The sequence below is a fragment of the Protopterus annectens genome, chromosome 6.part0 (assembly GCF_019279795.1).
Source record: "Protopterus annectens isolate FY-2018-M chromosome 6.part0, PAN1.0, whole genome shotgun sequence".
Classification (NCBI taxonomy): domain Eukaryota; kingdom Metazoa; phylum Chordata; order Ceratodontiformes; family Protopteridae; genus Protopterus; species Protopterus annectens.
In genome coordinates, this window is record NC_056737.1 from 486,823,108 (window position 1) to 486,849,136 (window position 26,029).

Here is a 26,029-nt window from a genome sequence, read left to right on the forward strand (position 1 = left end):
TCAATTGGAAAAGTTTTGTTCAAGGACCTTTCATCCAAAGGCCTGGAGAGTGGACGCCCTTTCATTCAGATGGACAGCATGGACAGTTTACGCCTTCCCACCTCTACCTCTTCTGCCCAAGGTGCTCTTGAAAGCAAGAGCAGACAGACCGAAGATGATACTGATTGCTCCAGACTGGCCAAGACAACACTGGTACCCACTCCTGAGAAGCCTAACACATACTCCTCCCTGGCCCCTACCTCTAATGCCTCTTCTGCTGACTCAGCACAGCTACAAAACTCTTCACAGTCAGCTGAAAACACTCAGTCTCGCTGCATGGAAAATTCCTTAACACCACAACAGACCCTACTCCCCAAAGAGGTGCAGGATGTCATTTTGGAGGCCAGAAGGCCATCTACTAGAAAGGCTTACTCCGCAAAATGGAAACGGTTTTGCTCTTGGAATGGGAAAAAAGGCCAGGACCCTAGAAAACTGAATATGCCTCAGGTATTACAGTATCTAGCTGAGCTGCTGAACAGTGGACTTTCATTTTCCTCCATAAAAATCCATGCCTCAGCCATTTCTGCAGAATTCAACACGGATCCACCCTTATTCTCTCACCCAATCTTAAGACAGTTCCTCAGAGGGGCTAAGAATATAAGACCACCAAGGAAACAACCAGTGCCAGCCTGGGATCTTAATTACATTCTAGAAAAATTAACATTGCCTCCCTTTGAACCAGCTGCCTCAACAGATTTGCAATATTTGTCCTGGAAAACAGCTTTCCTTCTTGCCATTACCTCAGCTCGTAGGGTTTCGGAACTACAAGCCCTCATGGCTGTGCAGCCCTTTCTCATCTTCCATCAGGACAGGGTTTCCCTTCGAACCAACCCGTCATTTATGCCTAAAGTGGTATCCAGGGTAGCTTTAAATCAAGCCATACACTTACCTACCTTTTACCCCAATCCTCAAAACAAAGGGGAAAGGCTGCTACACTCCTTAGACATCCATAGACAGCTACGTTATTATTTGGACAGAACAAAGCCTTTCAGGAAATCAGAACAACTTTTGTGTCCTATGCTGTAGGAGCTCAAGGGAAGCCAGTTACCAAACAGACAATTTCAAAATGGATAGGCCACTGCATACGGTTTTGTTACTCCTATCATGGAAAATCTGTCCTTACAGGCATCAGATCCCACTCCACCAGGGCCACAGCTACCTCTACAGCCTTCCTCAGAGGAGTTCCTACCAAAGATATTTTGGAGGCAGCCACTTGGAGTTCTGTGCATACCTTCACAAAACACTACCACCTGCCTTTATATTCAAAAACTAGAGCAGGCTTTGCCACTGCTGTGTTGCAGGGCATTCTGGCTCATCCCAGTTCCACCTAGTGCCTACCACCCTGTGCGTAGCTTTGGGATTCTACCCATCTGTGATTACTGCAGCTGTACGCACAATGAACATAGTACAGTTTTGTACCTACCATAAATGTAGATGTTCGAGTGCTAATACAGCTGCAGTACATTTTTCCCTCGCTCCTTCCCCTCTTGGTAAAGGCCTAGGGCCTAACCCTTCTTCATACAACCTGATTGGGTTATCCTTCTATGGTATATTTGCTTGCAACTACTGATTTTGAATTATATTACATTGCATGCATATAAATATAATTTATGTATTGCCTTCCTACTGGGGGCACCTGACATCTGGGGCAAGAAAGACTGAAGAAAATGGTGTCGGCTGTGTCTTATATACCCCTGCCTCTCTGACGTCAGGAAAGAAAGCGACAGCAACCGACGCCGGACCTAGACTTTGGAATTCGGCCGACCGAGGACCCGCCTGACGGCAGAAAACCCATCTGTGATTACTGCAGCTGTATTAGCACTCGAACATCTACATTTATGGTAGGTACAAAACTGTACTTTCTCCGATACTCAGCGAGGCGCCTACACAGCCCCTGAGTGACGATGACAATGCATTACCGATGTCTTCAGTACCTGAGGTTGCAGGCTCCTCGGCCCCCATTCCTACTACAGATACCAATGCCACTCCTGGCGGGCGAAACTCTGAATTTAGACAGGCCTGCCATTTCTCAAGGGGTCTTCAGGCCTTCCTCCTTCTCTATTAAAGCCTTCACTAAATCTAAAGCAGCCATGAAAACCAAAAAACAGGTTCCTCAGACCCCCTCTCAAGGCACCATGCCTAAAAAAAAACAGATGCTTAAAATGGCTGACTATTTGATTACTCTTATCAAGGGTTCTCAACCTCCCTCTGACAAAAGGCCCAGATTAGAGGAAGACTACCCTTCCTCAGATCAAGCTTCTATTACCTCAGAACTATCTGAGGACCAGGATTATGCCTATTCTCCATTCGAAGACTCTGATGCAGAGGAGTCTATTCCCTCGGTTTCCCCCCCTGAGGACTTCTCCTTTGGGGAAACCCTGCATACATTGAGGGAACACTTTCACTGGGAAGGCCAAGAGGCTCAGGGAATTTCTTCTGCTCCCCCAGCATAGGCCTCTGGCTATCCCCTCCTGTTTTAGATATATTGGATGATGTGTACACAGAAGCCAGCCTTAATCCAGATTCTTTGCCTCCAGCTCCTGTTAAACCAGACGAGTATTACCGGGTTCCTGATTCTCACCAGTTCCTATATAAAAGCCATACTGCTGACCCAGAAACAATTTCACAGGGTCCCAAGGGAATTAAGGCCTCTACTGCTAAAAACCCATTACCTTCAGAGAGAGATTTCAGAGCTTTAGAAAGGTGGGGGAAAAAGGTGTACACCTCGGCCACTTTTACCATGAGGGCATTAAACTGTCAGTTCCATATGTTAAAGTATCAACAGTTTTTGATATCTCAGCTGAAAAGCAAGATGACACAACCAGAACAACCAGATTTAAGAGTTGCAGGATTTGTTGCATGGTGCAGAGCAAGTGGATAAACATACCTTGCAGTGTGGTTTTGATGCTTTAGAGGCCTCATGTAGAGCTGCTGTTACGGGGTCTGTTATACATAGGCATGCTTGGCTCAAAGAGCAAACCTTACCAGGTCATGTCAAAGCTAAATTATTAGATGCACCTCTTCAAAAAGATGTATGGTTTGGTGTTAAAGCTGAGGAGGTGCTAAAGAAAATGGAGGAAAAAGCGAAATCAATGCAAACAGTGAAAGATTTCCTGCAGGTACAGCCTCCACGTTTCAGCAGAAACTGGCCTTCAGAAAATTGGTCCTTTCCAGCCACGGACAGACCTCAAAGGGGCAGATACAGGCATCCAAGGGGTAGAGGGCAACCTCAAGGATCTTTCAGAGCCAGACAGTGGCAAGCACCAACCCCAAGAGGTGGAGAAGATAGATCACAGTCTTTTAGAAAACAGACACAATGGCTTCCCCCTACACCTGCCAAGCAAAGCTTTAATGGCAGCACCTTTGGGCAGAAAACTGACATTATTCTCAAAAAATTGGCATATTGTTACAAAAGACAAATGGATTCTGGACATTATAGACAGAGGCTACAGGTTCCACTTTCACACCCTTCCAAAAATGAGAGGCATGCCACCATGCAAAGGGCAGAGGCACAAAAACAAATTTCAGCTCTCATGGACATAAAAGCAATTCAAGAGGTACCTGCAAAAGAGCAAGGTCAAGGGTTTTATTCCAGACTATTCCTGGTACCAAGGAAAGACAAAGATTGGAGACCTATCTTAGATCTATCCATCCTAAACACATATCTACAGGTGCCAAAGTTCAAGATGCTCACATTACAGCAGCTTCTTCCCATGCTGGGCAAGGAGTCTTGGCTGGTAACATTGGACCTCATGGAGGCATACCTGCATATCCCTATCAGACAAGATTGCAGAAGATACCTCAGATTTCTTGCAGGTTCAACCCATTACCAATTCTCTGCATTGCCCTTTGGTTTATCTACTGCACCCAGAGTGTTTACGAAATGCCTGGCATCAGTAATCGCCTTCTGCAGACTACAAGGGATACAAATCTGCCCATATCTGGACGACTGCCTGATCCAAGCGGACAGCAAGGGCATACTACTGTAACACCTGGCGTTTGTAATAAAACTGAACTACCTGGGATACACAGTCAACAAAAAGAAATCAAAACTGATACCCTCTCAACAAATAATTTTCCTGGGTGCCAGCTTGGATGCAACCACCCAGATGGCCTACCTCACTCCTGACGAGCAAGGGCAACTGTCTCAATACTTCAGGAAAATGGCAACTTTTACACCAGGCTAACTGCAAGGAAAGTCCTGCAGGCTCTGGGATTCATGGCATCTTGCATCCTACTAATCCCATGTGCAAAGCTGCATACGAGGAAACTTCAGTGGTACCTAAAAAACTTATGGTCTCAACACAGCCACAGCTTGGAAGCAATTATACCACTCATTCCATGCCTTCAAAAGGAATTTATGTGGTGGGCTCAAGCTTGCCAAAGAAACACAGGTCTTCCTTTCTGTGTACCTCAAGCAACTCAAATCATCACAACAGACTCCTCAGATTATGCCTGGGGAGCACACATGACAGATCAGTGCATTCAGGGAAAATGGACCCAAAAAGAGAAGCACCTTCACATCAACCAAAAGTAAATGCTAGCCGTGCAAAAGGCTATTATGACTTTCAAAGACCTACTGCATCCAGGCCAGCTATTGATAAGGACCGACAACACCACAGTGATGTGGTACATAAACAGTGGAACTCGTTCATAACCCTCTGTGCAGGCAAGCCATGACCCTATGGAAAACAGCACTGGAATTGCAAATTCAACTACTGGCACAATTCCTGCCAGGGAAGAAAAACACACTGGCAGACAACCTAAGCAGAAATATGACAGATCCACACGAATGGAAGTTGCATCCTCAAGTTTTCACAAAGATAACTCACGCATGGGGACAGCCAGACCTAGATCTCTTTGCTACCCACAGAAATTTCCAGTTGAAAAAATTTTGTTCAAGGACCTATCATCCACAGGCCTGGAAAGTGGACGCACTTTCCTTCAATTGGGCAACATTGACAGTCTATGCCTTCCTGCCTCTTCCTCTGCTGCCCAAAGTTCTATTAAAAGCCAGAGCAGAGAGGCCGAAAATGATTCTTATTGCTCCAGACTGGCCAAGACAACACTGGTATCCGCTCCTGAAGAGCCTGACACATTCCCCACCATGGACCCTACCTCTAGTCCCTCTTCTGTTGTCCCAGCACAACTACAAAACTCTTCACAGCCATCTCAAAACTCTAAATCTAGCTGCATGGAGAATTCCTTGATTTCCCAACAGTTTCTCCTCTCCAGGGAGGTGCAGGACGTCATCTTGGAGGCCAGAAGACCTTCAACTAGAAAGGCCTACTCCGCCAAATGGAAACTATTTTGTGCCTGGAATCAAGAAAAGGGACAGAATCCTTGGGTAATAAATATACCTCAAATTTTACAGTACCTAGCTGAGATGTTAAACAATGGACTTTCCTTCTCCATCAAGATCCACGCTTCAGCCATTTCAGCCATTTCTGCACAATACAACACAGATCCTACTTTATTTTCGCATCCTCTCTTAAGGCAGTTCCTCAGAGGGGCAAAGAATATAAAACCCCCAAGGAAACCACCAGTCCCTGCTTGGGACCTCAACTTCGTATTGGAAAAGCTGACCCTTCCTCCCTCCCTTCGAGCCAGCTTCTTCAACAGAGTTACAGTACTTGTCATGGAAAACGGCCTTTCTTCTGGCTATCACCTCAGCACGCAGGGTTTTGGAGCTACAGGCCCTCATGGCTGTGCAGCCATTCATCATTTTCCATCAGGACAGAGTTTCCTTACGAACCAACCTTACCTTTATGCCAAAGGTAGTATCCAGTGTAGCTTTGAATCAGACTATCCACTTACCTACCTTTTATCCTAATCCACAAAACAAAGGAGAGAAACTACTACATTCCTTGGACATTCACAGGCAACTTCGTTACTAGTTGGACAGAACAAAGCCATTTAGGAAATCTGAGCAACTCTGTGTCCTATGCTGCAGGAGCTCAAGGAAAGGCTATTTCCAAACAGACAATTTCAAAATGGATAGCCCACTGCATACGCTTTTGTTACTCATTTCATAGAAAAACTGTGCCTGCATGCATCAGATCCCACTCCACCAGAGCCGCAGCTACCTCTGCAGCCTTCCTCAGGGGGGTCCCTACCAAGGACATTTTGGAAGCAGCCACCTGGAGTTCAGTGCACACTTTCTCCAAGCACTATCCCCTCCCACTATACTCAAAATCTAGAGCGGGCTTTGCCACAGCAGTCCTGCAGGGCATCCTAGCTCATCCTAGTTCCACTTAGTGCCTACCACCCTTACTTAGCTTTGGGATTCTACCAATCTGTTATGACTGCAGCTGTATGCACGATGAACATAGTACAGTTTTGTACCTACCATAAATGTAGATGTTCAAGTGCTCATACAGCTGCAGTCCAGGTTTCCCTCCCTCCATCCCCTCTTAGGACAGGCCTTATGACAAACACTTTTCATATAACCTTTTTGGGGTATTCTTTTATGGTTTATTTGCTTGCAACTACTGTTTTTGATTTAGCAACATTGCATCTTTGCATAACATTATGTTTGCCTTCCTTCTGGGGGCACCTGACATCTGGGGCAAGAAAAACTGAAGAAAATGGCGTCAGCTGCCTCTCTTATACCCCTGCCGCACTGACGTCAGGGAAGAAGCGACGACAACCGACGCCGGACCTAGACTTTGGAATTCGGCCGACCGAGGACCCGCCTGACAGCAGGATAACCCCATCTGTTATGACTGCAGCTGTATGAGCACTCTAACATCTACATTTATGGTAGGTACAAAACTGTACTTTCTGCTCCAGGATCAAATAGATATCGGCCTAGAGAATGGATGCATTCCCCTTCACCTGGACCCAACTCTTCATTTATGCTTACCCTCCCTTACACCTATTGCCCCGAGTGCTTCTGAAGGTAAGGGTGTAGGGCGCAAGGGCAATCTTGATAGCCCCATACTGGCCCAGGCAGTAATCGTATCCCCAACCTCTTGAATTAACCAACCAGAGTCTATAGCTGCTGCCTCAGAGAGTCTGTCTTCTCTCTTAGGACAAGGGAAGGATGGTGCATCCCAACCTGCAGATGCTCAGCCTTTCAGCCTGGATAATTCCACAGCACTTGGCATCAAGCTTAACATGAGCAATCAAGTCCAGGACATTCTCAAGGAATCCAGAAGGACTTAGCACTGGGAAATCATACTCTGGTAAGTGGAAAGGATTTTCTATCTGGTGCCAGCAGCAGCACCACAATCCTTACTCTGTCCACATTACTAGCATTCTGGATTACCTGGCTAGGCTGGTTGATAAACGCCTTTCCTAGTCAGCCATTAAAATTCATGCATCTGCCATTTCAACCTTGTACATACTCTTCCTCTTGTCTTTTCACATCCCCTGTTAAGACAATTTCTTAGGGGAGTCCTTCACATCAGGTTGTTCCAGGAGGCAACCTACTCCTCCATGAGACCTTAACTTTGTTCTGGAAAAATTGACATTGCCTCCTTTTGAACCTGCAGCATCTGCTCCACTGGAGTTTCTAACTTGGAAAACTTCCCTTCTGCTGGCTGTCACCTCAGCCAGTAGGGTTTCTGAACTGCAGGCCCTCATCTCAGTGGAACCATTCCTATTTTTTCACCCAGACAGGGTTTCCTTCAGAACTAACCCTTCCATCATGCTTAAGGTAGTCACTGATACTTCTCTAAATCAAGCCATTCACCTGCCCATATTCTTTCCCAACCCCCAAACAAAGGAGAAAGAATACTTCATTCCATGGATGTGCATAGACAGCTTCACTACTGTCTAGACATTCCCTTGAGAAAATCTGACCAACTTTTGGTGACCTTTGCCTCTGGCTGTGAGAGAAAACCAGCTTCTAAACAGGCTCCCTCAAAGTGGAGCTCCCACTGTATTTCATTTTGTTACAGCCATCCTGGAAAAAAAATCTCCTGAGACTGTTAGGTCGCACTCCACTGGGGGGCAAATGCAACCTCTGCTGTCTTGTTGAAGGGAGTCCTTACTAAGGAATCCTGGAAGCTGCCACCTGGTCATTTGTGCATACCTTCACCAAGTATTATCACTTGGTTCCCTTTTCCAGGTCAAGAGCAGGATTCGCTACTGCCATCCTGCAGGGCATCCAGTCTCCTTCCTGATCTCCTTCCTTCCTCTCTTCAGCTTTGGGAATCTTCCCACTAGTCAGGACTGCAACAGTGAAACATTAAGAACATGGGTACAATTGTGTACACATCATAAATGTAGATCGAGTGTATTCACTGTTGCAGTCTTCTTTCCCTCCCTCCTTCCCCCTTAGACTACTAGACATTCTGTTTATAACCCTTTTTCTAGATAAGGGATCGCTACCTTGGCCTGTTTCCCTTTAGGGGTTCCCTTACTTTGTTCCTTGCTGCTCACTGTGGGCGCCTACCTGTTAGGGGACTAGAAAAAAATTATTTCATGACATAGGTTGGCTCCCTATATACCCAAGTGTATTGACTTCGGTTAAGGCATCTGCCAGCCGAGAGAGGAGGAAAATTGTTCTCTGATAGTCTGGCCGGCAAAGGGCTTTCACGGCAGAAAATTCCACACGTTAGAGCTGCAACAGTGAAATACACTCAAACATCTACATCTGGTGAACATTTCCCAGGCATTCCTGACACCTAGCTTGCAACACTTATTTGCCTGGCAAAATCATCATTTTATTTAATATTTTTATTAAATTATCATTTGAGTCGGGCACAAACACACTAATAGAAAAGAAAACAAAACCATGTTAACATTTTTCATTTATATAAAATATGCATTGCATGTGTTTTTTCAGTCCAACATTGCATAATTGGTGCCTTCCCTTAAACCTCACTTCTTTTTGTGAACATTTATTTTGCATGTGTTGTTCCCTCAAATTCCTTTTTATTTCTTTGTCATTTGCTCCTTCTCTTTTCTAAGGACCCCTTTTTCAGTTCTTTTATCTCTTTTTGTAATATTCAATACTTCAGATACATTTAGCTTAGACTTGAATTTCCATTTTCTTGTAATTGTTTTTTTTTTGGCAGCAGATACAATTAAACTTATGGCCATTACTATGTCTAGGCAACTCAGACCCTGTGTCCCAGCTCAGAAGAAAAATTTCCTTAATTACAACCATTTGCTTCTCCGGTATTTCTGAGTGAGTTTTATGTAGTGAATTTTTAAAATCTGCTAACTTGTTAAACTACCAGAGAACATATTACCAGTTACCTTTTTCTTCCCAAACACACCTCCTATCTACCTGAGTAAAAATTCTTTGAGGTCTGCCTGAAGTATAAAAATACCTACACAAACACTTCTAAGCAAAAATCCTAAACTTTTTGGACTTTTCATACTTGGGAACCATGCATATGTTCTCCCATTGTACCCTTGTAAATTGATTTTCCAGTTTCTCTTCCCAATCCTTTCTAATCTCTGAGTGATGTAGTTAGCGTGCAAAATTTTATATGCCATACTAGTTATCCCTTTAACAACAGCTAATGTTCTAGATTTGATTAAAAACTCTACCAGAGCAAGTCTTTCACTTAGGACTTCGCTATCCCTTTCTCTTTGCCTATACTCTGATGTCAGTCCCTGGTAGAGACGTTTTCTAAACTGCAGGCCAAATTTCTTCTTGGCCTCATCCTACTCTTGCTACTTTTCCCTGTCTAGGTGTTTTTCGTGTTTCACTGTTCCAGTTATCACATTTTGGTTATCCCTGCCAGGGTAGCCCTCAGTCGGCCCGAATACCAGAGGCTTAGTATTTCTGCGTTGGTTGCTTCAGGACTGACTTCAGGTTGTCAGTAGTATAAAGTAAGGCAGCCGACGCCATTACATCAGTCTCTTGCCGAGGAGCCCGAAGCAGAAGCAGTTCATACAAGTGCTGGTCGGCCACTACCTGAGTTTTCATTTTCCGAATTGAAGTTGAAGTCTTCTAAAGCTAAGTACCCCGTTGGGGATCCTTTTTTTTTGCTCTAACCGATGTCAGAAAAAGTTAACAATTGTCTCGCCTGTGGAAAGCAAACACCAAGACTTTCATTCTTACTGCGTCACTTGCTTAGGCCCAGACCACGATGTCCCCCGCTGTCACCTTTGTGCTTTCTTCAACACAAGAACTATATGTCGTCGGGTCCTTATTGTAGCTAGATATTTTCGCTCATAACATCCACAGCGGTAGCGTTGTTGCCTCACAGCAAAAGGTTCTCCCGTTTCATTCCCTGCTGGAGTGCGGGGAGTGCTTTCTGTGTGGAGTCTGCATGTCCTCCCCACTGTTGGGTGGGCGTTCGAAAGACATGCGTAAATGAGCGTCCTTTGTTGAGGGTTGAACGTCAAGCTGGCACCTCGGCGTTCGTCAAAATCTACTGCCAATCAGACCGGAGTTCCGCTGTGGCATCCCCTAACTGGGAAAAGCCAAAGACAACAACAAGTTCTCGAATTCTGATACGGCTTTGGTAAGCCATTCGACAGCTAATCCTACCAAACAAATGTACTGATAAAGACAAGAGACAGACTGCACAAGCCAAATCTACCGACTCGTCCAATAAGCTAGTAGTCAGTTATCCGGTCCTCAGTGAGGTGCTTTCCCAGCCACTGATACCTGCTTCTGTGGATTTGCAGGCCGCTACCGAGACCCTTTCGGAGTCTGGTATGCCGCAAAATTCTTCATCGATTAAGGATCCTGTGGTTGTCTCTCTCTTGGATGAGTCCGGAGCCGCTGAGCAGACACCGGCTTCTGAGGAAGTACTTCGCAGTACCGATTCTTGACACAAACCGACTTCTTTTGCGTCTACTATTCTTTCGCTAACTACAGAGTTTCTAAGGCCCCAGGGTACGAACCACACCCAAGGAACCGGCAACTGCATCTCAGGCACCTGCTTCCTTGCCTCATTCTCAAATGCTTAAAATGGCAGAAGACCTAATGATCAAGGCAAGCCAAACTACCCCTTCCAAAAGAAGAGATTTGTCCCCAGTAGTTTTTATCTGAGCAGGAGTCCGATAACTCTGATGCATCTGAATATGAAGACCTGCAAACCCCTCTCTGCTTATGAGGATTCTGATGCAGAGGAATCCATTCCTTCAGCCTCTCCACCCGAGCATTTTTCCTTTGGGGAAACCCTTCATACTTTAAGGGAGCATTTCCAATGGGGATGTCAGGACTGTCCTCAGTCTAAAAAGAAACTCGGGGAATTCTTAGATCTTCCATAGCACAGACCCTTGGCTATTCCTCCTGTCCCGGATGTTGTAGATGATGTTTTCATGGAATCTAGTTTGACTCCTGTCACCCTCCCTCCTGCTCCCAGGAAACCTGACAGGTATTAGAGTCCCTGACTCACAAATTTCTTTTCAGAAATCCTACTGCTGAACCTGAGGTTATTTCCTAAGGGGCTAAAGGAATTAAAGCAACTTCTGCTAAGAATCCCACCCCCTCAGATAGGGATTCCCGAGCATTAGACAGATGGGTAAAAAAAGTATACAACTCTGCTACTCTTGCTATTAGAGCACTAAATTGTCAGTTCCATATGCTAAAATTTCAGCAGCATACCTGCTTGTGCAGAATAGAGTTACAAGAGTTAATGCATTCTGCAAGTCAAGTAACACAGCACACCTTACACTGTGGTTTTGACGCCCTAGAAGCATCTTGCAGGGCAGCAGTCACTGGTTCTGTCCTTAGAAGGCATGCTTGTCTTAAGGAACAGCCGTTGCCAGACTATGTCAAATTTAAATTATTGGATGCACCCTTGCACAAAGACAACTTTATTTGGCACCAAGGCAGAGGAGGTCTTAAAAAAGATGGAAGAAAAAGCTAAATTTGTGCAGACAGTTAAGGATTTTCTGCAGGTCCAGCCACCCAGGTTCAGTAGGCATTGCCCCTCCAAGCACTGGTCCTTTCCGGCCCCCTTCAGGTCAATTCAGCCCAGACCCTGGGGAAGCAGATACCCCCAGACAACAGCCCCAGGGAATGCAGAGATCAGAGCAATGGAGTACCTCCACTTCTAAACCAGAGAGTTTAAAGCCACCCCCTCATGGTAAAAACTCACAATGACTCTCCACTTCCACCCCCTCCCCTTGCACACCTGAAATTGCCCCTGGGAGGAAAACTCTCCTTCCATGCAAGCACCTGGTCCACCATTGCCAACAAACCACTGAGTCCTCAACATAATGTCCCAGGAATATAGATTTTCTTTCCACACTCTACCAACCCCAAAAGGGTTCCCAGATCTGCCCCAAACCAGTGGGCAGAGGCCAAAAAGCAAGTCCTTTCCCTGCTGTCTATGAGGGTAATAAAGCACATTCCTGCAGAACAGATGGGCCAAGGTTTCTACTTCAGGCTCTTCCTGGTACCCAGAAGAGAGGGCACCTGGCACCCCATTCTCTCTCTCTCCATTCTAAACACCTTCCTGGTAATACCAACATTCTAAATGCTCATCCTCCAGCAACTATTACCTATGCTCTCCAAGAATGCTTGGCTAGCCACCCTAGATCTAAAAGAGGCCTACCTCTGCATCCCAATCAGGGAATCATGCAGGAAATATCTACGTTTCAGGGCAGGATCTCTGCACTTTCAGTTCTCTGTGCTTCCGTTTGGCTTATCTACTGCTCCAAGTTTTCACAAAATGTCTGGCACCCGCCAATGCTTTTTGCAGGCAAAGAAATATTAAAATTTACCCATACTTGGACAACTGCCTAATTCAGGCAGACAGGAAAAGCTGCTCAAGCACTTTACCTTTGTAAAGGACCTACTGACCTCCCTAGGGTACACTATCAGTGAAAAGAAATCCAAACTAGTACCCACCCAAAAAATTATATTCCTGGGAGCAAGCCTGGACACAGCATTCCAGATGGCATTCTTTACACCAGAAAAGCAAACTTACCTGTTTCTCTCAGCTAGCCACCAGACCCCATTTATCCGCAAGGAAAAACCTGCAAGCTATGGGGTTCATGGCATCTTGCATATTCTACTCATTCCATATGCCAGACTGCATATGGGGAAACTTCAGTGGTACCTAAAAAGCCTTTGGTGTCAACACTCTCAAGACCTGGAAACTCTTATACCAGTGATACCTTGCCTACAGAAAGATTTTCTTTGGTGTGCAGCAGCATGCTACTACAACAAGGGACTACCCTTTCACCACTCCACGTCGCCCAGACCCTCACCACAGATGCAGCAGACTATGCCTGGGGTGCACACCTGGATGGCAGGTGCATACAGGGCCAATGGACCCCACATCAAATACATCTGCACATCATCCAGAAAGAGATGTTAGCTGTCCAGTATGCATTGACCGCTTTCAGACCCCCTTCTCTCCCCAAGGGCTCCACTGATCAAAACGGATAACACCACTGTGATGTGGTAGATCAACAAGCAGGGAAGGACTCGCTTCTACCCTCTATGCAGGCTTGCCATGACCCTTTGGCACACAGCCTCAGCCATGCAACTACACCTGTTAGCACAATTCCTGCCAGGCTCTCAACTCTCTGGCAGACAACTTGAGCAGAAGTCTTCTGGACCTACATGAGTGGCAGCTAGACCAAAGAACCTTCACCCGTATAACTCAGAAGTGGGGCAACCCATAGGTCAACCTCTTTGCTTCCCACTCCAACCATCAGCTCAGCAAGTTCTGCACCAGGGAGCCTCACTGCAGGGCCTGGAAAGTGGATGCTCTATCCTTCCTGTGGATCAATCTCTCTGTCTGTGTATTTCCCCCACTACCTCTCATTACCAGTGTACTGCTCAAAATAAGGGAGGAAAAACACGAGTACAATCCTGATTGCCCCAGACCGGCCACGCCAGCACTGGTACCCACTGCTGCGCAGTCTGTCCTCTCTGCTACCATGGCATCTCCCTCAGATCCCAACATTCCTGACCCCAGAGGGAAGGAGAATTCATGCATCCCCTATTGCAGACCCTCAATTTGGCAGCCTGGCTTATTCCCTGACCATTGTTCAAGCTGCCAATCTCAGTAAACAGCTTCCAGATATTATATATGAGGCCAGACGCCCTAGCACTCGAAAGTCTTATGTTGACAAATGGAAAAGGTTCTGCACCTGGATCCAGGCTAATGGAGCCGATATGGCACAGGCCTCCATACTTCTCATTTTGGATTACGTAGCTGACCTATTACACAGTGGTGTATCTTTTTCACTATTAAAATTCATGCCTCTGCTATATATCTGCTCATTTCAGCACTGAGCAACCTCTTTTCTCACACCCTCTCACAAACAGTTCCTAAGAGGGGCTAGCAACTTGAGGCCACCCAGAAGAAAGAGCACCTACCCGAGCATGGGACCTAAACTTTGTGTTGGAAAAGCTCCCCCTGCCCCCCTTTGAACCAGCAGCTTCAGCAGAGTTAGTTTCTCTAATGGAAGACAGCCTTGCTTCTGGCCATCACGTTAGCCAGAAGAGTATCAGAGCTACAAGCACTAATGGCTGGTAGAGCCCTTCATCATTTTCCATGCTGACAGGATCTCCCTCAGGGCTAACCCATCCTTCATGCCAAAAGTGGTGTCCAGTGTGGCTCTCAAGCAATCCATTCATTTGCCCACCTTTTTCCCTAACCCACAAAACAAGGGGGGAAGGATACTGCACTCTAGATGTGCACAGACAGCTCAGATTCTATCTAGACAAGACTAAATCATTCAGAAAGACTGATCAATTGTTAGTCAGCTTTGCTGCAGGAGCAGAGGGCAAAGCCATATCTAAACAAACCATTTCCAAATGGAAATCACACTGCATCCATTTCTGCTACAAGCAACATGGGAAACCTCCCGCTAAGGGGGTTAGGACTCTCTCTACCACAGCAGCCTCCACTTGCGCAGCTTTCCTCAGAGGAGTCCCCACCAAGGGACATCATGGAGGCTGCAACATGGGCATCTGTTCATACCTTCACCAAGTATTACCACCTCCCTATCTTCTCCAAATCCAGGGCAAGCTTTGCCGCCGCAGTCTTGCAGGGCATCCTAGCCAGCCCCCAGTCTTCTTGACGGCTACCATCCTTTTCCTCGGCTTTGGGAATCAACCCAAATGTGATGACTGCAACAGTGAAACACGAAGAATATAGTACAGTTGTGTACACTTACCATAAGTGTAGATGTTCGAGTGTATTCACGGTTTCAGTCCTGGTTTCCTTACCTCCATCCCCCTTTCTCTCTCTCGCTCTCTCTCCTTACCAGGAACATTTTGGTATTTACTTTCTACTGTGGGGTTTTTCCACCATATCCTGACTCCCACTTGGGGGCTCCTGACAGGGCAAGAAAAACTGATGTAATGGCGTCGGCTGCCTTACTTTTATACTCCTGATGACCTGACGTCAGTCCTGAAGTGACAGCAACTGACGCAGAAATACTAAGCCTCTGGTATTCAGGCCAACTGAGAGCTACTCTAGCAGGATAACCCAAGTGTGATGACTGCAACAGTGAATACCCTCGAACATCTACATTTATGGCAAGTGTACACAACTGTACTTTGTGCTCCCTATAATTTGGTTCATTTGTCAGTTTTTTCCAGTCTCATCATCTTTCCCTTAGTCATGAAATAGGGACGTAGAGGAGACAGGAACTTGTACTTCTCAAAAGACAGTGAGTTCTCTTGCCACTGTAGCTCTCTGCCCAGTCTCCCCATCCTTCAGGGCAACTGAGGCTGAAGTCCTCCCTTGACATTCCTTTGGCCGGTTCCTGAACAAAGACAGTGAGTGTTTCAAACATGATGATGGCAAACCTCTTGATTCTGATGTCCTTCAAGAATGCAACTGCAGTCATAACATATGGGTTGTCCTGCATCAGGCAGCCCTCGGTTGGCCGGATTCCAAAGTCTGGGTCCGACGTCGGCTGATGTCGCATTTCTCTCCGTCAGAGCGGCTGGAGTACATAAGCATCAGCCGACGCCATCTTCTTCCGTCTTTCTTGCCGCGCGGTGCCCGAAGCAGAAGCAGTTCGCAAGTGCCGGTCGGTCAGCTCCTGTATTCTTCGAAACCGAAGTCATCAAAAAAGCTAAGTACCCCGTTGGGGACCTTTTCTTGCCTCAGCCGATGTCAGAAATTACTGAAAAAGTAAATAATTGTTTGTCTTGTGGTAAACAAATACCTCATAAGGATTTCCACTCTTACTGCCTCCCTTGCCTTGGCCCAGACCACGACGTCTCGGCCTGTGCCGCCTGTGCTCGCTTCAATAAGCGCACACTCAGGCGCCGGGCGGAGTTCGCTGAAGACTTTTTCGGCGATAAATTTGACTATACAATGCCGTCGGAACATCCGACAACGCAGACTCCTAAGAAACGAAAAGACCGGGACCGACATCCTCGGCCCGCGTCTTCCAACGACACCACGCAAAAACTAACCGCGAGTGTTCCAGTTCCCTCTGAGGCGGTTATTCCACTGCTCCGAACCGAAGACACCGCATTACCGATACCTCCGATACTGGAGGCCACTCCGACGCCAGTTATTGACTTTCCTCCGGATACTGAAACCGAGGAAATGTCCGAGACCATTGCTGTTGATAAGGTCACTCCTGCACGTGGAGCAGCTAGGCCTCCCATGTCTATCAAGGCCTACACACGTGCCAAGGCAGCCAGCAAGTCCAAGCATCTTTCTGCTAAAACCTTACCTCAGCCTACTCCTGAAACTCAAATCTTGGCTATGGCCGCAGATTTAATTTCCCTGATCAGAGGTTCCCAGGCCCATCCTGAGAGAGGATCCCAGCCTCCTCCTGATAAGAGGCCCAGGGTTGAACCCTCTGACCCTCTTCCCACAGATGAAGATTCTGAGGACTCTGTTCACTCCGAAGCCAGGAAGAGCCCTTCCAGACCTATGAGGATTCAGATGCAGAGGACTCCATTCCTCGGCTTCTCCTCCTGAGGATATGTCTTTTGGGGAAGTTCTGCATTCCATGAGGGAGCATTTTAAGTGGCAAGGCCAGGAATATTCAGATTCCAGAAAGCCTTGAACCTTCCTTAAAAGCCCCAACACAGACCCTTAGCTATACCTCCTGTGCTTGATGTTTTGAATGATTTATACTCTGACTCCAGTGTTACCCCTGATACTCTTCCTCCTGCTCCTGTCAAGCCTGACAGATACTATAGGGTCCCAGAAACCCATTCTCATTTCTTTAGGGCCCATGCTGTTGATTTAGAAACAATTTCCCAGGGGCCTAAAGGGGTTTCAGCTACCACCTCCAAAAACCCTTTGCCTTCCGACAGGGAAGCAAGGTCCTTAGAGAGATGGGGGAAGAAGGTCTACACCTCCACTACTTTATCTATGAGAGCTCTCAATTGTCTCTTTCACATGTTTCAATATCAGGATTTCCTGTTAGATGATTTACAGAAAAGATTGGCCTCCCCTGAACCTTTAGATAGGAAGTCTTTGCAGGAGGCTGTACACAATTCTCAGCAAGTTAGCAATCATTTTCTACAGTGTGAATATGATGCACTGGAAGCTTCATGTAGGGCAGCTATGACAGGGGCGGTCATTCGTGGACATGCATGGTTAAAAGATCAACCTTTACCAGATCATGTTAAGGCAAAACTTCTTGATGCACCCTTGGAAAAGAACAAGCTTTTTGGTGCTAATGCTAAAGATGTGTTAAAGTCCATTGAGGAAAAAGCCAAGTCAGTTCAGACAGTCAAAGATTTCCTCCAGGTTCAGCCACCCAGATTCAGCAGGAACTGGCCTTCTAAAAACTGGTCCTTTCCTAATCCTGAAAGATTTCAAAGGGGCAAAAACAGGCGTGCCCGAGGAAGAGGCCAATACAGAGGATCCTACAGGGGACGACAATGGCAACCAGCAAACCAAAGAAGTGACACAGGGGTTTCTCCCGCCCCACAGGGACAATCTCAATGACTTTTCTCTAGTTCCGCTGACTAAAGAGCAAGCAGAAGCTCCTTTGGGCGGAAAATTATCTCTGTTTACAAAAAATTGGCACAAACTGACAAAGGACAAATGGATTTTGGACATTATAGACCACGGTTACAGGTTCCATTTTCATACCTTACCAAGAAAACTGGGCATGCCAAACCTTCCACAAAATCAGAGGGCAGAGGCTATCAAGCAAATTTCTCTGCTTGCTCAGTTCAAAGCAATAGAAAAAGTTCCACAACAAGAACAAGGTCAGCGGTTTTACTCAAGACTGTTCCTTGTTCCAAGAAAAGAAACTCAGTGGAGACCAATACTGGACTTGTCCGCTTTAAACACTTTTCTCATAGTACCAAAGTTCAAAATGCTGACTCTACAGCAACTCCTTCCCATGCTGGGCAAGGGGTCTTGGCTGATTACTCTGGACCTCAAGGAGGCATACCTGCATGTCCCTATCAGACACAGCTGCAGAAGATACCTCAGATTTCTTGCAGGGCCAGAGCATTATCAATTCTCAGCATTGCCATTTGGCTGATCTACTGCGCCCAGAGTATTCACAAAATGCCCGGCTTCAGTAATTGCTCATTGCAGGCTCCAGGGGATTCAAATCTACCCGTACATGGACGATTGCCTCATACAAGCGGATGACAAACTAACTTTGACAGAAAACTTGAATTATGTCATACATTTGCTACAGGCTCTGGGATACACAGTCAACTTTCAAAAGTCAAGACTTCAGCCATCCCAGCAAACTACCTTCTTAGGAGCCAAACTAGACACAGCCTCTCAAATGGCTTACCTGACAGAAGACCAGCAAAAGAAGTTAACTCATTACTTCAAAAGTTTAGCAAAGCTCACCCAGATGACTGCAAGGAGATTCCTACAGGCCCTGGGTTACATGGCATCCTGCATTCTCCAGGTTCCACTAGCAAGACTGCACATGAGAAAGCTTCAATGGTACCTAAAAAGCTTATGGTCTCAACACAGCAACAACCTAGAAGCAACCATACCGCTCATTCTATGTCTTCAAAAGGAATTTCTATGGTGGGCCTCAGTAAGCCAGTCAAACACAGGTATGTCATTCAAAAAACCTCAGATAACACAGACCATGACCACAGACGCCTCAGACCTTGGATGGGGGGCGCACATGGAGGGCAGATGTATTCAAGGACAATGGTCTCCAAAGGAAACACATCTGCATATCAACCAAAAAGAAATGCTGGCAGTAATGCATGCCATCGAGGCCTTCGGACAACAACTACAACCAGGCCACCTACTAATACGGACAGAAAACACCACTGTGATATGGTACATAAACAAGCAGGGGGGCACTCATTCTTACCCCCTTTGCAGACTGACAATGAATCTTTGGGAAAAATCACTGAGCCTAAACATACAGTTGCAATCCCAGTTTGTTCCAGGCAACGACAATGTTCTGGCGGACAGTCTAAGCAGGAATTTCCTAGACCCCCACGAATGGAGGTTACATCCAGAAATCTTTATACGACTCACTTCGACATGGGGCAGGCCGGACGTAGACCTATTTGCCTCCCACCTCAATCATCACTTACAAAAGTTCTGTTCAAGGACATATCATCCACAAGCATGGAAAATAGATGCTCTCTCATTCAACTGGAGCTCCCTAAAAATCTATGCATTTCCACCTCTGCCACTGATGACCACAGTGTTACTAAAGATCAAAGCAGAGCAGCCCAAGGGGATCCTAATAGCTCCAGACTGGCCAAGACAACACTGGTACCCACTACTACGGAGCATATGTCACAACAAAACGTGGGCCCTCCCCCAATGGCCCCAACTTTTGACTCAACACAACTTCAGGACAGTTCATCCCAACATCCAGACGCTACAGCTAACAGCTTGGGAGATCCCATGAATAACCTCAACCTACCTTTTTCCAAGGAAGTTCAGCGGATACTGACAGAAGCCCGCAGACCATCCACCAGAAAGGTTTACTCAGCCAAATGGAAGAGATTCAGCATTTGGAATACCACCAAGGGCCATGATGCATCACTTTTGAGCATCCCACTCATCCTGGAATATTTGGCAGATATGCTACATAATGGACTCTCATACTCCTCTATAAAAATACATGCTTTATCTATCTCAGCTAGATACAACACTGATCCACCTGTGTTTTCACATCCTTTGTTAAGGCAATTTCTTAGAGGAATCAAGAATATAAAGCCGCCAAGAAAGGCACCAGTACCAGCTTGGGACCTCAACTTTGTCCTAGAAAAATTGACTCTACCTCCCTTTGAGCCAGCAGCTTCTGTGGATTTACAATTTCTTTCCTGGAAGACAGCTTTCCTGTTGGCCATTACCTCAGCAAGAAGGGTTTCGGAATTACAGGCCCTAATGGCTATACCACCATTCATAACTTTTCACAGAGACAGGGTCTCCTTACGAACCAACCCTACCTTTCTCCCAAAAGTGGTATCTAGGGTCTCTTTAAAGCAAGCAATTCACCTGCCTACTTTCTTTCCCAATCCTGAGATCAAAGGGGAAAGACTGTTGCATACCTTGGACATTCACAGACAACTTCGCTACTACCTGGACAGAACCAAGACCAGTAGGAAGTCTGATCAGCTTTTTGTAGCTTACGCCCCTGGAGTACAAGGAAAAGCAATTTCCAAACAGAAAATTTCAAAGTGGATTGGACATTGCATCAGATTCTGTTATTCCTTCCATGGAAAGAATGTGCCAGCCAATGTCAGACCACACTCCACCAGAGCTACAGCCACCTCTACAGCATTCTTAAGAGGGGTGCCTACAAAAGACATTCTAGAAGCTGCTACATGGAGCTCCGTGCATACATTTTCCAAACACTACAACCTTCCTCTATATTCCAGATCCAGAGCAGGCTTTGCTTTGGCAGTCCTGCAGGGATTGATAGCTACACCATCCTTTTCTTAGAGCATTCCACCTCCCCCAGCTAAGCTATGGTATTCAACCCATATGTTATGACTGCAGTTGCATTCTTGAAGGACATAGTACAGTTTTGTACCTACCATAAATGTAGATGTCTGATAGATATGCAACTGCAGTCGGGTTTTCCCTCCCTCCTTCCCCTCTATGCCTTGGGTCCACTCTTCTCCCTGTTATCCTTAGCTGGGGATATCTGTTATGGTGTATCTGTTTATTGCTTATTTATTTGTCTGGAAACCTGTTTTATCTTCCAATTTGATTACAGCCTTCCTTAGAGGGCACCTGGCATCTGGGGCAAGAAACACTGAAGAAGATGGCGTCGGCTGATGCTTATGTACTCCAGCCGCTCTGACGTCTGAGAGAAATGCGACATCAGCCGACGTCAGACCCAGACTTTGGAATCCGGCCGACCGAGGGCTGCCTGAGGCAGGACAACCCATATGTTATGACTGCAGTTGCATATCTATCGGACATCTACATTTATGGTAGGTACAAAACTGTACTTTTTCTTTGCTGCAAAAAAATACTGATGTCATACTATTCCTATGTTTCAGTATTCTTGGTGTGGGATTTTCCTCCTCGGGCGACCCGTATGTCAGCAGCTATACAAAAGCTTCAACTTGGCTGTTGTGTGGGTTATCACACGTAGGGCCATAAACCAGGGACCTTAAATGTGACGTCTGCATGCAGAGACCTCAGAACTTTTCAGCCGCAGGCGACCATTCACATTGTGTGCTTCACTCTTTCAACGCAAGACGTCTTAAAGTTAAGTAACCCACTGGGGTTTTCTTCTTTAACCTCTAGCTAAAGCTTGGATTGTTGTAGTAATCTTAAGCTGATGTCAGCAAAAAAAGGCAAATGCCAATGCGGGCACCAGCTACCCAATTAAGACATGTACGACTGCTGCATTTTTTGCTTAGGCTGGGTGCAAGATCACAATGCTTATCTGCCAATTTTATATTCCCAAGACCCTATGCAGCCATCTGGCTGCACTTAACCTCTGCCTAGAAAACCAACAACTTAAAAAAAATTAGCACTCAGGATAGATCCTGTTTCGGAAGCCCTGACTGAACCTCAGAGAAAGAAAGCCAAGATTCCTAGGCCCTCTTCCACTGCCGCTCTGCTTTTGGACACCCTGCCAGCTACCGATTTAGGAGTTGAGGGATGTCCGAAAAATCCATTGACTTTTACAGTGACCTTTGAGGATGCCGCTTCCCAGTTGATGACAAGCACGTTCCCAGAGCTAACCCAGACATTGGCTACTGCCCAGGTCGGGGGAAACGAGACACAGCCAGGTCTCCGACCAGGATTCTTCCTCTTGACAGCTACCCTTAGCCAGGCATTGGATTCCAGACCTACAATTAAGTCTGCCTCAGTCAAAAAGAAGCAAAAAAACAAACATCCGGCTATAGCCGCCGAAGGCCTACCAGACTGGCAGTCCTTGACCATATCTTTGATGCAGGCCTTTATTGCCCTTTGGCCATCAGCCTCTTCTCCATCTACTCTTCCTCTCCTCAGCCCTAGGGCCTCCCTCTACCTCCTTTCTTCCACCATCTACTTCATAAGAAGGGGAAGAAGATCAAGAGACCTATTATTCATCTTCAGATGAATCTTTATCTTACACTTTCCAGATACCCTCTCCTCAAAGGTATTATTCCCCAGATGAATCCATTGAAGGGGACTCCACTCCAGAAGATATAACCTTTGGTGAAACAGTAACCAAAATGAAGGAATACTTAAAATGGGACACCTCACAAATGTTTGATACTCAGTTTTTTTAAACTATTACAAGTGGAGTCCCCCCCCCCCTTCTGCCATTCCACCTGTCATTCCTGCCTATTTAGATGCCCTTTCCTCAGACATCAAAGACACCAGATTCTCAGCCACCTGCCCCTAAGAGGCCAGATCACTTCTACAAGGTGCCTGATGACCAGAAATTTATAGTCAGACCTCACCTGGCAGATCCTGCTGTGATTGCCATTTCACCAGATAAACAATCCAGACTCATTCCATCTGCCTGTCTCTTACCTACGGTTAAAAACAACAAAATAATGGATAGAATTGGAAAGAAGATTTACATCTCTTCCACATTGGCCTTTAAAGCCATCAACTATCAAACCCATATGACCAAATATGCTCTGGACCTGGTCTTTCAAGCCCCACTACTCTGCTGCCTGCTACTCCAGACTGCCCCACTAAATTAGTAGGTGGTTTTCAGATAGTATAAGGAAAATGCATAGATGTAAGGGGAGGAGCATGATAGTTCTAGAAAGTACATAGAAAGATTTGGAATGCAAGTGGGATTTAGAATAGTTTAGAATCATGTTCTGAAACTCTACTTAAGCCTTTAGTGCTCTACCTTCCCATATAGGGGAACTTGCAAAGTAAGGTAAAACGTGTGAATACTCATTAAAGCATTCCATGTTTGAAAGGATCTTGTGCAATGCCTTTGTGTTCTACCCTTTATCCCATTTGTGCCTGATTATCACAGCTGCTTTTTGAAGCTGCAGGAGGAGTTTGTGATTTAAACAAGTTTTGTAACTGTGTTTATACTTAAGATGTGTTCTTGCATGTCATGCCCTTCATTGCATTGTGAGGATACTGCAGCTATATGGTGATATATGAGAAAGTACGCAATAGTTCCACCCACTGAGGAGGGGCTTCAAGGCTTTTTGAGAATAATTCATATTGTAACCACCCACAGAACTTAGTTTTGGGTTAGGGTTATTATGTAAGTGATATGCAATTGATGTTTTAATAACTTTTGAAAATATTCATTATTCTTTGCTGTACTTGCCTGTTTCAGGGCATGGAGGAAGTGAAGAGACAGTTTGGACAGCATGTGGAAGAGGAACCACACTGGGAATCTGCATTCTCATTACAGCTGCAGCTCAAGTACATACTGACCATGTTTCAGGAGTGGTGTGCATCAGATGTAAGTTAGCATTTTGAAGATGTTTTCAGTTTCATTTTAATTAAATATAATGTAATGTTGTGTATGTTATATATGTAAATATTGTTAGTGCTTTATTTTCTCTGCCACTCAAAACAAAAGCATTTGGTTTGTGTGTGGGACTCTGATCCTTCCTCCTATGAATTCTAGCTCTGGTTTGGACTTGGGTGTTGTCACTGTAATGAGTAGTCTTTATCTTGTTTTAGACATGAGTGATTTCCTTAAATTGTACACCATCAAAAACAGTGGATGATCAGTGGATGTGTTTGAGCAAGCTGATTCATGTTGGTACATTTCATGTATCATGGTCATTCTGACCATTTGAGGTCACTCAAGATGGTGACTGTGTCTTCCATTATTTGAGCGAGCTCTTGGATAGGATTGCTTTTCTTAAATTATTATTGATTTTTTTTAGTACTTGTATTGTCTGATATAATGTCTTGGATTGTTGCTTTAAAAGAACACTGGTACAGCCTTCAGCATTAAGAACTAGGTTTGTAGACAATGTTTTTACCAAAAATAGTTTTACGTTTTCATCATAAGGAAGAGTGCTGTAGCATAATTCCTTATTTGCTGGGATTTGCTGAAAGTGAGTGCCCTTTTGACCTGACTTTGAATGCTCTCTGGAAAAGGTGAATTTCTTCCTGTCTCAAGGATTGTTGCATGACCGCCACAGTGACAGAAGCCTGTGCCATCTTCAGTTATTTTGTAGATAGGCTGAGGTTGATTTAAGTAGAGGCTTAAATAGTGCTTGCATATTAATGGGATGGCATAATGGTTAAGGTGTTTACCTTACGAACACAAGGTACATGGTTTGATTCTCACCTTTTGGAAGCATGCCAAGGCATAAAAAGGCTCACAGAGTCATTAGTATAGTAATCTCCTGCAAGTTGATTTTGAACCCATTCTGAGAAATGAGGGTTGGGGAGTTGGTGTAATTGTTAAGGTGTTTATTTCACAAACTCCAAGGCGTACTGGGTTTGAATCTCACAAAAAGAGAAAGTGGCTAGGCTTAAAATAGCCCACAAGTGCAGCTAGCCTAGTGTTTACCCGTGAACCTATGAACATGGTACTGATGAGAATGCAGCCCTAGTATGTCTGGTCCCATAGAAATATTACTTTTAGCCTTTGATAGGGATTCTAAAACTTGTTCCAAGGTAATTACTGGGCAAACTAAATTCCCAGGAATAGTGTGGGTAGGAGGGGTAAAGTTATCACTAAATTCATCTGTTAATATATTAGCTGTATACTTGATGTCAGAATGGGTAATGCTCTGCAGTATTTGTCATCATTCCTTAATCTTCTGATATAACTGAGTTAGGATTTATAGTGTCCTTTGCAATCTATAGTGACCTTAAGTTCATATTCTTCCTTACATTTTCTGATAGTGTTTTTGAGTTCCTTGCTGACCTGTTTCATTGTACTACGAATTGACAAGAAATAACCACAATAAGTAAAATAAAAACCAAAAGGACTGGAAGGTAGAGACAGAGCACAATCCACACGAATGCCAACAGACAGATGTAGTAAGTTTATTGGTGCTTCCTGGTACCTCGGCTAACGAGCCTTCAGCAGGAATAAAAATCCACAACAATACATCCACTTTTTATAGAACCTCCAAAATACACAAGCATGTGCTAATACATTAATTATGCAGTTATTTAATTAAATCCCTTAACATAATTCCTGCTGAAGGCTTGTTAGCCTTTTGGTTTTTATTTTACTTGTTTCATTATACTCTTGAGGTAGAAAGATGAGGATTTCTTGAAACTATCAGTTCATTTGTTGTACAATTTCTTAATACAAGAGTTCAGCCAGAGGGGCTTATTCCTCAATTTACACTTATATTTGGGGCATATGTGTACTGAATAGTCTATGTAATTGTTAAAGTGGTGATAGAAGTCAGAGGTGAATTTAGCAGCCCTCTCACTTGGGTTATTTTGCAAGAGAATTTTGGGAATTTTACATACCTCTTCTAAAAGCGGAATAGCTTTGGCTTGGAGAAGTTCTTAAAGATAGTCTAATTTGGTGGAGGGGTGGTAACCACTAGGCCTAGCAGAAAATATGACTGACTTGTAGTCCAACATAACCACGGATGAGGAGATGCATGGTGGGGTGCAATCAGGGGCTAGGTTGATAATGAATTGGTTGAGGGTATTAGAGCCTCTAGTGGGAAATTTTACACTTTGCTTCAGTGCATTGATATTAATGAAGTCTTGGAAATGCTGAACATATATGTGTATATATATATGTGTATATATATATATAT

At 45.1% G+C, this 26,029-nt stretch overlaps 1 protein-coding gene across 1 annotated transcript in view; it reads left to right on the top strand.

Moving 5' to 3' along the window:
- The window catches only part of UBR1 (ubiquitin protein ligase E3 component n-recognin 1), a gene marked incomplete in the record, with an annotated part of 4,571,807 nt that overhangs the window by 830,619 nt on the left and 3,715,159 nt on the right, over positions 1 to 26,029 (top strand). Inside the window, 1 exon segment of the mRNA XM_044074213.1 lies at positions 23,614 to 23,742. Within this exon segment, the coding sequence (XP_043930148.1) occupies positions 23,614 to 23,742 (129 nt within the window).